General features: G+C 34.4%; 1 protein-coding gene across 5 annotated transcripts; it reads right to left on the reverse strand.

The window, feature by feature from the left end:
• Nucleotides 1-500: 500 nt before the first annotated feature.
• Nucleotides 501-13581, reverse strand: LOC6505780. 5 transcript variants are annotated; one of them, XM_032449720.2, is made up of 11 exons: nt 13307-13581; nt 11853-12198; nt 7750-7878; nt 7383-7693; nt 5880-6096; nt 5621-5770; nt 5419-5562; nt 5011-5301; nt 3567-3841; nt 3240-3525; nt 501-3174 (listed from the first exon to the last, which is right to left on the reverse strand). In XM_032449720.2, the coding sequence occupies exons 2-11, from the start codon at nt 11950-11952 to the stop codon at nt 2840-2842; spliced, it is 2238 nt and encodes a 745-aa protein (XP_032305611.1). In that variant the 5' UTR covers nt 11953-12198; nt 13307-13581; the 3' UTR covers nt 501-2839. The 5 variants fall into 5 exon arrangements, with proteins under 5 accessions (XP_032305611.1, XP_044570147.1, XP_044570148.1 ...); XM_044714212.1 differs by having other exon boundaries at nt 11853-12262; XM_044714213.1 differs by having other exon boundaries at nt 13237-13581.
• Between the last annotated feature and the right edge of the window lie 836 nt (nt 13582-14417).

Raw genomic sequence — 14417 nt, forward strand, 5'->3', positions numbered from 1 at the left:
AGATGAGAAATCAGATTTTTTTGTCTGAGAAAATGTGAATAACGGCATTATGCACGCAAATTTGCATAACCGTGCAAATTATTCACAAAAAAAAGTATAGAGTATCTTCAAACTCATTTTTACTCAAGTATGCCTCAAAGACTCAAATCATACCATTCACATCAAATAAGTTGGGTAGTATTTAAAGTGATTTGAATTATTGCGACTAGTGATGTGATTTGATTCGATTCGTTTTTCGTCAAGGGTCATATTCGTTGCAGTTCTATGCCGATCAATCAGTTATATGGCAGCTCGATAGCATTAAAACTGAGAGATTCGTTTGCATAAAAACAGACAGACGGACATACTTATATGGACTCAGGCGGTGATCCTGATCCTGAAAACATATATTTTATAGGGTCGAAGATGTCTCATTCACGTTACACACTTTTGATCAAAAATATAATACCCTTTGCAGGGCTATAAAAATAATCTAATTAAAACAATACTTTTCAATATGTGTATCATTTATTAAACTCACCAAAAATTGTTTTTCATTCATCAACACATAGCCTTCTTATTTTTACTATGGCGTGCGGCTACCAGTCACCTACCAGAACTGCCATCCGCATAGTTTATAAGCACATTTATACATATGTACATACATATATGGGTATATTCCATATTGAATTCAATCTTCTAAACTTTTTAGTTTTAATTATTGTATTGTATTTATTGTTTGAATAATTTTTGAATAATACTGATAAACATATATAAATAATAAAACTGGAATATTTTAACAATATATGTATAACTCTAACCTAGGCCATAAATAGTTTCACGACTATTATTTAATTGTAACAGGTTAGCACTATTTATTACCACTATATTTACCATATGAAGATTTTAATTAGGCATGTGTACATATGTAAGTCATGCCTTTCCTAAATTTGCCTAGATTACACTTTCAAATTAGACTTGTGATGAAAAACTTTGGCAAAATATTTGGAAGTTAAGGTCGCCTAGGTTTAAAACGATTCAATAAAAGCAATTTTCTTTGACACTATGTTTCATATTTACAATGTTTCTAAATAGCCTGTTTTAGAATTGCGACTTAAAGGGGTATACGCAGTCATATATTCAATAAAATAGATTTTTTTTGAATTTTTTATACGAAAGTAAAAAATTTTAAAATGTTTTGTGAAAACGCGCGTTTTAAATTCCGTTGATCAGGCCCGCGACTGTGACTTGATAACTTTGACAAAGGTTTTCTCCAAACCAAGTTTCCAGAGTCGGTGGACACATACCTCAAAGAATAATAAACGGATCAATTTTGAAATTTTTTGCACCCTGTCGGGACTTATTGTGTCCACCGGTGAAAATCTTATTTTTTAGGAATCACACGGAATTTGTTATATCTTTGATCATTTTTATTATTTCTCAACAAAAAAACTATGATATCCGAGTAAAGACAAGTGTTATGCAAAAATATTAATAAAAAACCGTAATAAATTTTCTTACAAAAAAATGAGTAACCGTATATTTTCGCGTTGCTGACTGCGTATTCCCCCTTAACATGGTTGCCCATTTGAAATGGCTTTAAATATACATAAAATAAATTCTTAAATTCTAATAAGGAAGGCACTTTTCATTTTAAATCAAAACTCACTAAGTTACTCTGGAATACTAAGGTACAGTGAAATAAATATAAAACCTATCAATAGGGAATTACTTATGAATTGGTTTAAATAAAATATAATAATTCATTCTTAAAAAATAAATAACTGATAGATTTATAACTTAATTTTCTTATTCATTACATCTTATTCACGATTTTTATTTAAAATGTTTTATTACCAGGTGGGGATAAACATTTTTTATACAGCAAATAATTACTTTTACTAAAATTGCTGCATAATTGGAAACTTAAAATTATACTATTAGATAATATAGTTTTTCATGTTCTCACGTTATATTAACATAATAAATCAGCATTCAGTTTTTAGTGCACTGAAAAAATTATGCTAAGATTAGAGCACCGATAACACAGTGTTACAAAAAAAACAAAAGTGAATAAATTTTTGAGGTGACATAGTAAGAATTGTTTATTGGGTCGAGTATATCACAAAACCATGTTTGAAATATTTGTAATACCCTTAAAATCTTGATTTATGGTTAAAAAACCGTTTTTCTGGACTTTTTTGCGCTTAAAAATTCCTGAACGCGTTTTTTTTTCAACCGATTTCAAAATTTTTGGTGTTTTTCAATAGTTAAATGTTGTAGCTTTTGAAAAAAAATATATCTTCGATTTTGTTAAACAAAAAGGACAACATTTTTACACCTGAAACTGAAGTTTTCGACTTTTATTCGTGTTTTGCGGATTTTGATGCCAGTTTTTCGGTTCAACTTACAAAAATTCTGTCATTTTTGGCACATATCAATGTTGTCTCATTAATTCTGAATAAAACGAGACAAATTTCATCAAAAAATAATGAAAATAGTTGAAGTTATAACGCTTTTCCCAAAAAAAGTTATTTCAAACATTTCAAACATGGTTTTGTGATATACTCGACCCAATAAACAATTCCTACTATGTCACTTCAAAAGTTCAGAATCACTGTTACACTGTGTAATCATTAAATTTTTTAAAGGAATGCATAGTAATGCATTAATAAAAGTAATGCATGGCACTTCCAGATTAGGACTTATATTGCGAGCCTACTTGGATACTTTTTTGGGAGGAATTGGTGACTTCTCATCTGGCAGAGCAGTCTGCACTCCGAACCACGCCATTAGATGGGAAAACACCTGCGGCCAATGTTTGAATGTATTCATAGGGCTCACAGTCCATCGGATCCTGTTATCCGTAAAAGAACTGCGAGCCACCGGCCACGCCGGTAGATAAGGTGCGCGGAGCGGTGCCATCATAGGAAAGTTGCAAGGGTTTTGTTTGACATAGCGTCGGAGTGCCGCTTACGGTCAAGGGCCTGTGACACATCGGGTTGATAACTAGAGGCGACGGAGCTGGTTGCGTTGTCGGAAATGCTAAAGAACCCCCGTTTATAGAGTTCGGTGGCGTGGGTGTGCTTCTTAGATGCTGTAGAACCCCCATACTTCCAGCATTTACTATATACCCGCCTCTGATGGTCGGCGCTGTTGTGTATTGGGCCAGCGAGGTTATTGGAACCATTGTACCTTTTTAATAATATTGCACTCTAATTCATATCTATGTAAATACATTTCACGTCACAAATACTCACTTATGGCACTACTGCCAGGTAGGATTCCACCAGAGGCGTTGGATTCAATAACTATCGCCGGGCCCATAATTCCTGACACTGTGGTCTGACGGTTGCCAATGCCCGTTGCTGCATAGGTATTTGGCGTAAGGCCTAATAAGTCTGGTGACTGGTTACCGCCAACCAAAAGTGGAGCTGTGATTATACCAGCGGCTGATCCTGTATTTCCCACTGAGGATATATGGGCAGGCGCATTGTTCAGACTGCCAGTCGCGGCAAACGACAAATAATTCTGCGTAGATATTATCTTTTATAAAGGTGAGTAGACAAAGAAACTGCAGAACTTACTTTATTCTCGGACACAATAGGTAGAGGCACCGAAGTTTCCATGTCGATATCTGCATCTATCTCTGAAATTGTATCATTGAATCCGCTAGGTATAATTGTTTCCTCAGCTAATACCCCGGCAACTTCATTGCCTTTTTTTGAAGAATTCAAGTGTGTATCAGTAGTTACACCATGACGCTTTTGTAGTTTTGACTTAATGGCGACGACAATTATGGATAAAAGCACTCCAAGGGATCCCACAATAAGAAGGTAAATATATAAGCGTTCCTGGTCGTCTGGTCAGGCAATGTTGTATTAAATGAAAATTTTAACGTGTATTTTTTATTACATGTACATTTTATGATTTATATGTATTTATAAATGTTTACCCCTTATATGGATATTATATCCAACAAAATAAAAAAACAAGAAAGGAAAGCTAACTTCGGGCGGAGCCGAAGTTGAAATAGCCTTGCAGTTGAGTCGCAGTCCGCTAGGTGGCGCCACGCATCTTATATTATTAGATATATAGCGGATCGCATATAGTTGGCCGATCTTTATGAAATTTGGCATATCGAATTATTTTGCCCAAGTTAGCATCCATAGAAAGTCCCATCCTTCGAAATGGAAAAACAACGAAGTTATGACATTTCCGATCAATCAGTTATATGGCAGCTATAGGATATAGTCGACCGATCCCGGCCGTTCCGACTTATGTACTGCCTGCAACAGAAAAAAGGGTGTGTACAAAGATTCAACTGGATAGCTTTAAAACTGAGAGACTAGTTTGCGTAGAAAAAGACAGACAGACAGACGGACAGGCGGACATGCTCATATCAACTCAGGAGGTGATCCTGATCAAGAATATATATACTTTATAGAGTCGGAGATGTCTCCTTCACTGCGTTGCACACTTTTGACCAAAATTATAATACCCTCTGCAAGGGTATAAAAACAAATAATTTCAAAATTAAATGAAATAGGATTAGGAATGGAAATATAAAGATGTGTAATTTGATTGCTGTTGGTTATCGCATGAAAATGAATGATGGATTCATGCACATATTTTGCAACTCGTAAAGATAAATGAAACTTTCAATTTCAATTTAAGGAGATAGCATAAAACAAATCACAATTCCATGAATTATTCTTTTTGCCGATGTTTTCACACCTACATTAAAAATGAAAATGTAAATAAAAGCATTTTAGAATAAATACATGTTGATTTTATTTATTAACACTAAAACTAAACCAAAAACACCAAAAATATTTTTGGACCATAGTTGCTATTTCCTTAATGAAGATGGAGCTGTGCGAAAATTATATTATATAAAAATATTACTACTATGCTTTATATAATACATACTATATTATATAAACTTTTTTTTAAATATTCTCTAAACGTTTTATAATATGGGAACTTAAATGTAAACATAAATAGGAATTTATATCTACAATTCCTTACCCTCCAAGCTTAAGTCAGCAGTATGAGTCATTACGGGATCGATTGCCGAAACCACGGAGCTATTCGACATGGTCTGGTTGCTCGACAATGTAACACTAGGTCTTGATATACTTCCTCCAGAGCTATTACGGGTACCAGAAGCTGTTGTGTTGCTATACAGCTTTGGAATGGCTTCTGACTCTTTATAGTTAAGTTCATCGTCGTAAAGATCGTTGACATCACCCTCAAAGTCCTCGGATTCGTCTGCCTCCGTTTCTGATGCGTCATGCTCCTTAAGTACTTGCATGGGCACTGGACCGGATCAGAAATTTCAAAAACGTATTTTATTATATCGTGTGCGTCTTTTATACGGCCATACTAGGTTCACGCAACACCTGTCACCAGGGATGGCAACGGTAAGTCACTTACCGCAGGTGTAAACCACTTTCAAGTACATCCGAGAGTTCTTCTGACAGGGAGTGCCGAATGTGTTTGCATCAGCTGCTAAGTTGCACCGCCGACGCCCGTGGCAAATTTGCATTACTGTCTCCGTTGAGTATGAGGCGAGGCAGGCTATAAACACCTCAACCGGGTTAATGAAAGGGCTCGACCCTTAAATTTTCAGACTTACTTTCTTCCCGAACTCCCTGAGGTTGAGGACACTGGATGCTTTCGTACTCGGTTCTACCGAAACTTGCACTATAAATGGCTATTCGCGAATATGGGTTACACTCCAGCTGGGCGACATCATTGTGACATGCCACCTTGCTTCGAAACTCATCTGAAAGATACATGTGATCAGAAATGTCAAGTTGTATGTATTTAAATCTAATAAAGATTGCGACTTATGGTTCCCACAGTGAGAATTGATTTGTCTAATCCGAACTTACATGGACGACATTTGTAAGCTACTTCCACGATTTTTCTGAGCTTAGGACATGGGTCGCTGCTTAAGGAATTGGTGCTAACTGTGCTGCTGTGATAACTACTTGTCCCAGTGGAGTCGCCTACACCGCTTGCGCCTAGGTCCGAATATTGTGAAGAACCGTGAAACTTACAGTGCTTTTTCTTCTGGCACGCATCAACCACTGTTTGCAGCAAGGAGTACTTAATATAAAATTATAAAGAGAGTAAAAACTTTATGATATGATAACGAAGAGAAACATTCTTCGGGTGCAGCCGAAACATATCTATTGAGTATTACATAAAACGTACGAACATTTGTATTGCATCAGGGTTGAGGGGACCATGATAATGACCACCTTAAAGGTAATCTCGTCGTTGAAATATCATTCGAATGATAATCCCTTAACATCCAGTGTGGTGCATACATATTTTTTAAAAATTTTAACCTTTACTTTGTCCAAAAGAAGACTTTTTCTATTTTTGTTACAAGCTTATTTTCATGAGAAAAATTTATGAATATGAATAATGAGTATTTTAGCTAGATGAGTTTACGAAATTTTTACATCTATGAAGAGAAAGATGTAAATGTTCTAGTTTAAAAATACAATTTATTTTACATTATCTGTTCAAAAACAAATACAGTGAATAATTTCAAACTCAAAATAATTAAATATATTATAGAAAAATGTGGAGAGCAATTAAAAAGAACATTTTTATAATAATAACTAAAAGAAACCCTTATTACCGTCAAATTGTTAACTACAGACATGATTGTCAGTACTCAATCACAATCTGTCATTCTGTTAAAAGTCTAGATTTTGTCGATAAGACTACTTTATAGTTATTGTATCATAGTGGGCATTAATTAATGCACTAAGTCGATATGTGTTGTTTCGACTTTTTGTAGAAAATGCAGAGGAAAAACAACAGATTCGTAAGGCAGCAAAGAAGGGAGATCCTGACTCTGGGATGCTAAAATACTTATTAAGGTTGGCATCAAAAAATGCCGTGCTCAAAAAATTTGATTTATTTTGTATAAATTGATTTTTAAACATGTTTAGTATAAGGAGGTAAAGTCATTTTCAAAAGTTAAAATAAGTCTTAAAGATCTAATCTTAAAGCAGAAGATCAAGTTGGTAAACTTGTCGTTAAGAAAAACGCCTTTAAAGTTATCGCATTTTACAAAATGTTCCTCCATTGTATCTTAAAAACTGATTGACCGAATGTCTTGAAATTTGTAGAGTATACTCAGCACACGTAAGTGTATCGAATGAACTTTACTGAATAAATGAAAAATTCATTAAATTTTATTTTTTATAGCAGAAAAACTAAACTATAGCAGAAACCTTATATACCTCATTTGATATATTTAAGTATGTCAATAAATGTTTGAATGTAAAATATTACAATTTAAAAGCTCTATCTATTTCCTGGCAGAAAAAGTGTGTGGTTTTAAGTGAAAGAATATTGAAATAATTGATTTTTACCTGTAATGCGTTTGGCCACATGCAGCTTATTGGCGTATTTTCACTATTTTCGTAACTATTTTGAATATCTTGGAAATTAACAGTGGTACCATTCTCAGCTACCTTCGAACTTGATTTTGTGGTTGTGATATCTTCGCTAATGGATGGCATAGTGAAACCAAACCCATTTTCATCACTGGAAATGCGCTGGTTCGCTTCTTTTTGCTGCAATGAACCGAAGATGGATCCTCTCAGCAAGTGCTTTTCTTTTCCACGGATTTGCGGACTTTTTTCGCCAGAAACGGGACACAGATCCTCTATGCTGTAGCCATCTGTTTAATTCATTTATGTATGATTATGCGCGTATGAATATGTGGGTTCCACTTACCTCTTGCTACATACTTGTTGTACTGAGCAAACTCGATGGAAATACTGGTGCCGCGGGGACAAGCAATGAAAACTTGTTCTGAGTCACATGCTGCTTTTTGATATGTTCGCAGCGTAGCCGAAAGCAATGCTAGAAAAAACATAAAAACCTGGGTGAATAGCGCAATAGTAAGTCGTTTTATACCATTATGCTTCTGAGTGAAGTTTGTGTAGACTTAAGACCACTTTGCTAAGAAAACACGCTCCCTATTCACTATTCTCGCGTCCGAAAGAACCAACAAAAATTGCGACACTGAAACTGCACAGTGGACGTCCCCTGATTTCGCCGGCTTTGCTTGACATCGCCTGTCGTTTGACCTCTTCAACGGCAACAATACCTTCAGTTTTCCATATCCCGGTATTGTCTACGCATGTGGAAAATTCAGGTTTATTCAAAAAGGCTGGGCTTATTTGTTACATGCAAATAAAAAGAAAACTAAGACCACTACGATCTATTAAGCCCAGCACTAGCAAGTCGCCCCGAGCGCCAAGACTAAGGGGCGGCAAAATTGGTGCAATTGGTGCAAAAAATTTTAGCAAAAAAAAAAAAAAAAGCAACAAAAAAATTTTAAAAAACGCGATGTTCCGTGACTTGTTCTAAGTATTCCAACAATGTAATTATTAAAAATTTCATGATTCAATTACATTGAAAAATTTTTTTTTACATTGATATATGTATGTACATATACTTTACAAGGTCCACCTTCATTGTATTTAAAACTTTACAAGTGTTTTTTTTTTAAATGCCAAAAATATTTGGTCCCAACGATTTTCCCAAATCTCATGTTTCAAAACCCGGGGAGTTCTCCAAAACTATTAATTTTGACTATTATTTTACCCATTATTTTACATTTTTTAACATTTCTATGAGTAAAAAAAAAATGTATCGGAGTAGATATACATACATATAATGGATATAGTTGGCGATTTTTTATAATATAAATTTAAAAGAAAAACCCAAAATCTTCTATAAACCAACGTTTTGTTATTTCCGATGGAAGCTATAGAATATAGTCGACCAATCCCTTTGACCAAAATTATTAAAGTCTCCTGAGATCCTTACACCCCACACATACACAACTCACCAGTCAGAGCCAGACTCTCAACCACTGATCTTGGTTAAGAATTCTTGAAATTCTTGATCAGGATCCCCACCTGAGTCCCTCAACTGAAATAGAAAACTCTATCCACTTCAAACTTTGTAAGCATCCTTCTTTTTTTGCATGCAGTATATAAGCAGGAATGGCTGGGATCGGTCGACTATAACCAATACCTGTTATATAGCTGAATGGTCGGAATTGGCATAACTTTGTTGTTTTTTAAGCTAGAATATTGGGACTTAATAGAGATTATGTTATGGGCAAGTCGACCTGCCAAATTTCATAAAGATCGGCTGAATATATCCGAATCCTGCCATATAACTGCTGAATGCTGAACGATTGGAAATTACACAAACTTGCTATTTTTAAAGATGCTAGGGGATATTTCTAACATTTTCATTAGATTTGATAGTGAAATTCTCACAAGGATCGGCCAACTATATACGATCCGGTATATATTTATATAGTATATATTTTAAACTGCTACTTAACTGCAAGGGTGTATCATCTTCGGCTCCGCCCGAAGTTAGCTTTCCTTTTTTGGATACGCAGATCATAAATCTTAAAAATTCATTTTTTTGCTAATAAATATAACCAAAAACCATAAACCAAACCAAAACAATAACAAGCCATAACCATAACAAGACCTACATAAATCTTTTAGAATTGATTTAGTAATTTAAAACAACCAAAAAAAGCTGAAATAAGAATTCAAGTAACAGATTAAAATAACCCTAACAGCCACACTCCAAAACACCAAGAAGTGCATATAACGCTCAGCAGTGCACAGGCCGATGCATTAAAAAAGTAGCTCCACTTACGGCAGGCCGACAGAAAAAAATCTCCACGCATAATTTCACCTGCTCCAAAGTCCAGAACAAACATAAGAACACATAGGTTTCATCACCCACAGTTTCTGCGGTGCACTTAAGAGAAGAAATTGATCAAATTTTGCTTTGACTATCATTTTTGTTAGTACATATCGTTTTTTAAATGTATGTATACCAACGCCAGTTAAAAATGGCATCTCACAGTTACCATATCTTTGGAAATTTCATCTCATCCAAACTCAAATTTTAAAACTCTTGCCTGTATTATTTTTCCCCAAAAATCAGATCATACCGCGCATTAATTTTGGATTCAATATATACCCTTTATAATATATAATCATACCTTAATATATGGGAAAATTTGATTTATTTCTTCTCTTAGGTATACCGCGTAAACTGTAGGTGTAGAACCTATTTTATTTTAGTTATGATTTTTGTTCAGTGGAGCCTAAAGGTTATAAAGCAGTGAAGATTTTGCGCGGTGGGAAAAAAAATGGAAATTGTCGGCATGTGTTCTCAGACTATATCTTGAGTACGCAAATTATTATTAACAATATATTAAAACCTTTTTGCTGCCTACGCACACACCAAAAAGTTATACATTGTGCGTTTTTTTCCTGCACTGCTTTACTATGGACTATAAGTAGTTTAGATTTAAGCAGTGATAAGTAGTTGCTATACTGCTGAGAAAAAAAATTCTTTTCATTGTTTTTTTATTCGTATTATTCCTCATAAAGTAAGTGAAATAGATATTGAAAAAACCTTTCAACCAATGCATGTTTTAGATAGCTTAATTGGTTTTTAACGTTAAAAATTCGAATTTTAACGAGAAGTCGAATTCGAGATAATTGAGGTCGTAATCGACGCATATTCCTGAGTAGAATTCTCATCTTTCCTGAGCTTTCCTTTCTTGGTAAATTTGAAGTGAAGTAAAAATCGAAATATTAAATTTTTGAATAATTGTTAGCCGCATGCAGGACCGTAGCCCGTTGTAGGTGACGAACCCAAGGAGACACTATATACAGCCTAAAAATTACTTTAGTGGTTTTAGAGGTGATTGTGCACGATCGGAGACTAGAAGAAATGTTTGATCAAAAATCTGTGACGGCCCTCCCGCCCCCAAATCTAAAATCTTGATCTGATGCCAGTTAAGAAAAGCTTTTTACAAAAAGTTTTGTATTCAAACTGTTTTAATGGCTTATTTATTTCAAATCGAACGATTTTTAGAGTTTTTTTTAGAAAAGTCTATAGAGTTTTTATTCTGCTTCCCAACTGAATTGATTTAGTTCGACGCATTTCCGCGATTTTTTAGTTCTGTGAGCCTCGAGAGCCACTGCGTGCCCACCCCTTTATGCGTGTAATGTATAATCTTCTATTAATTATAGAAGAATATATTAATATTCTATTTATTTTTTTTTATACTTATTCTTAGGGTACAATGTTACAAAGTATATATTTTATTGATCAGTATAATCTCCTGTGTCGATATAAGTCCTTCCTTTTATGCGTTCTGATATCCGTTTTGACGACAAGTGCAATATATTTATATAAAATCAATAAAAAAAGACGTCGATAGTCAATTTTCCCGGCCATATAATACCCGGAACTCCTTTCAAACTTCCTTATTTTTACTTAACGATATGTGTTATTTAAGGTATTTTATACTAATTTCTATCTCTTATAGTCTCCGCCGATTTCGGTGAATTTGATTTGCTATACATATATGAATTAAATTTTCAAGGCGTTATATTTCCCCTCCATGAGTTAAAAATTAACAAAATGGGTAGATTTGTTATGCAGTTTTCTCTCTTATTATACCCTTGCAGTGGGTATTATAATTTTAATGTTTGATTTCGGACTCCCCAAAAGCATGCAACAAAAATGTTTATACCCATAACAAAAACTATATTTGTAAAATTAAAAAATAAACTTTTATTTAATACAATTAAATGTATAGAAAAAGGCGTGTATTAAAAAGGAAGAGTACCAGGTATCATAAAGAAACTAGATTATAACCGTTATTTCTGGTTTTCTTGAATAGCTTTTAAAGTAAACGTATAGACTGCGGTTTTAAATCGTATCATACCTTACAAAAATTAGAATAATTATCAAGTTCTTATTCTTGAAGAGCTTACCTAGCGGATCGATGCGAAAAATCATTTCCCCATCCGCCACTGCTGTACTGAGGACCCATAGAAAGCGCAGTATCAAACTCGTTGCTTGCATGTAATCCATTCTCCGTAGGAGTTGTGAAAAGGACAGTCAATAAATTGACGGACAGCACAATAAACAGGCGTCGAACGGTGACGGTGGCATAACTTACGATTGTAATATGTATTTCGTAATAGCTTTTTGTCCACTATTTCATGTTTATTCACTTATATTCACTTATTTACATTTAATTAAGATTTTACTGGCACTTTTCATCACCATTAACAATCACAATGCGAGATCCATATCAATCACTATTCATAAAGATTGCTAGGAAAAAATGTTTAGGTGTATTAAAATAGGTATATGTTGGCCAACAGTTCTAATTTTTTTCCTGGTGGTGGTATTTTAATAATGCATTTATTTTTACTAAAGCAATAATTCTTTATATTGGAGCCTACAAATTCGGAGTATCATTGGCAACCTTGCTATCATTAGCAACTTACTAATGCCACAAGGGTTCCACCATAATGTTAAACCTTTTCCCTATTACCTTTAATTACTTGATTATGCTAATCCGCAAACAACATTTAAATAAATAAATACATATCACGTTTGCAAGTTTATATATAAAATATATTACTAATTACAAGCCGCTACTTAAGGAGTCTACATCTCTACTAAGAAAGAGGCCACACCGACGTCTGAAGGGTTTCTGCTTATTTCCATCTGCCGTCGGATTATTAAACTTTTTTTTTTGGATCTGAATAATTTTGCTGTACGGCAGTCTTAGCTCAAAAAAGGTTGCATTAGAAAAAAAAATAGCTTGACAAAGCCTTTTGGATTTGAAGGCACATGCTGACGTGATTGGATGCACAAAGCCGTAAATGTTCAACAATTAAGGTGTCATTAAGCAGATATGCTTGCAAATAACGTGACATATTCATTTTTTTGTTCTTTCATTAACCAAATGACAATCTTCTGAGACAATATATTAAAGTTGTTAGAACGAGTGTCTTCTTAATAAAGTTTCCACGTGGTTATATGTATATAATAGCTAATAAAGGGGTGGAGATTTTAATAGTGGAAGCCTTATGTTGTACATTGAGGTATCAATGTGCCAACGACCGAATAGGCGCACCCATACTGTCACTAACGTTTAAATTGAATTTAAAACTTTAACTATTGTGTATAGGAAATTCCAATGTTGAATTTCTGCAGAAGACTTTGTGAAAAAAAATGAAAGCACTGACTTTATGTGTAACAAATGGACGCTCTATGGAAAAGAAAGCTTTGATTTTTTTCCTCTTTGAAATCATTACAGAAATATTTTTATTTGGGCAGCGAAAAAGAACAGGAAATGTGTACTTCAAAACTTTTTTACGCTTTATAGGCTCATCACATATTTTTATTCGTCGTTGAGATGCGAAATACACACATTCATTCGGAGCAGCCACTCGTTCGGCAGCAAACACGTGTATACTCGACCGTGAGGTGTAGACTGCGAATTTCCGTCGGCCCATTCGCTTTTGGTTCGTTAAAGTACGGTATCCCGAGGACGCTTAAAAACGGGTGTAAAGTCCAAGCTACTGACCCGAACAGTGAGATATCGACCTTTTATGTCCGCGGCACAACCGCCCTCGACAAAAGTCACAACGATTTTGAGCGGTTCGTCAAAGACTGCGATTCGCTCAAACATTTACATCTGCTGCGCAGCGCATGTCCGGAAATTTTCTCTTTTTATGTATTTTTGAGGTCTCAGTAAAATCCTGGCTGTCCAGGCGCCTCTTTTAAAGAGCACCATCTCAAATTCAAGCCGACGTTCTTGAACACGGGACAATGCAGTTTAACATCCAATAGATCTCTGCATTAACTAATTCACGATTGTGTCACTACATAGCTTTGAAACATTGAAGGAGAAAATTAAGGAAATTATGAAAAAGGATGGGTTCGAATGAATTCTAAAGAAATGTCAATTTTCAAGTTTTATTATGGATGAAAATATTTAGATAAGTAAGAAAGTTACAAAATTTAATAACTAATTCAGTGCTACGAAAAGTTAAGTAGTTATACCTGAGTGATCATATCAGCAAGTAAGAAAATAAACATTTATTCATCAAAAAAAGAAAAAGGGATATTTTTTATTCATATAGACCTTTTATGTCCGCGGCACAACCGCCCTCACATAGAAATCTTGCTTTTATAATAGTGTCTTACTGCGTGCAATAAAAAATAGTTTTTTTTTGCTTTATCTCTCTCTTAGCCTAATGTTGGTTGCTTTCTCGTACATATTATGCCAATTTTTTTACACTTGAAGAACATAATTTTTTTGTTATTTAGTTAAAACTATGCTCTATAATTACTGAAAGTTACTAGAAAACAAAAATTTTAATAAATATGAAAGTTATTGAGCTCTCAACAACAGAATTTTTCTGTTATTGGCGGACAAAGCAGGGTACCACACATATTATTCACAGATGTACATACATATACACAGGTTAAAAATCAAAATTTTACTACAAATTGACATATTGATCTCTATGTCCATA

The sequence above is a fragment of the Drosophila ananassae genome, chromosome 2L, assembly GCF_017639315.1.
Source record: "Drosophila ananassae strain 14024-0371.13 chromosome 2L, ASM1763931v2, whole genome shotgun sequence".
Lineage (NCBI taxonomy): Eukaryota > Metazoa > Arthropoda > Insecta > Diptera > Drosophilidae > Drosophila > Drosophila ananassae.

Coding starts and splice junctions, on each gene's coding strand:
- LOC6505780 (XM_032449720.2), bottom strand. CDS start 11,952: ATGGATTACATGCAAGCAACGAGTTTGATACTGCGCTTTCTATGGGTC. Junction 3,842..5,010: donor TGCTGACTTAAGCTTGGAGG/GTAAGGAATTGT, acceptor TTGCCTGACCAG/ACGACCAGGAACGCTTATAT. Junction 3,175..3,239: donor ACCTGGCAGTAGTGCCATAA/GTGAGTATTTGT, acceptor ATTATTAAAAAG/GTACAATGGTTCCAATAACC.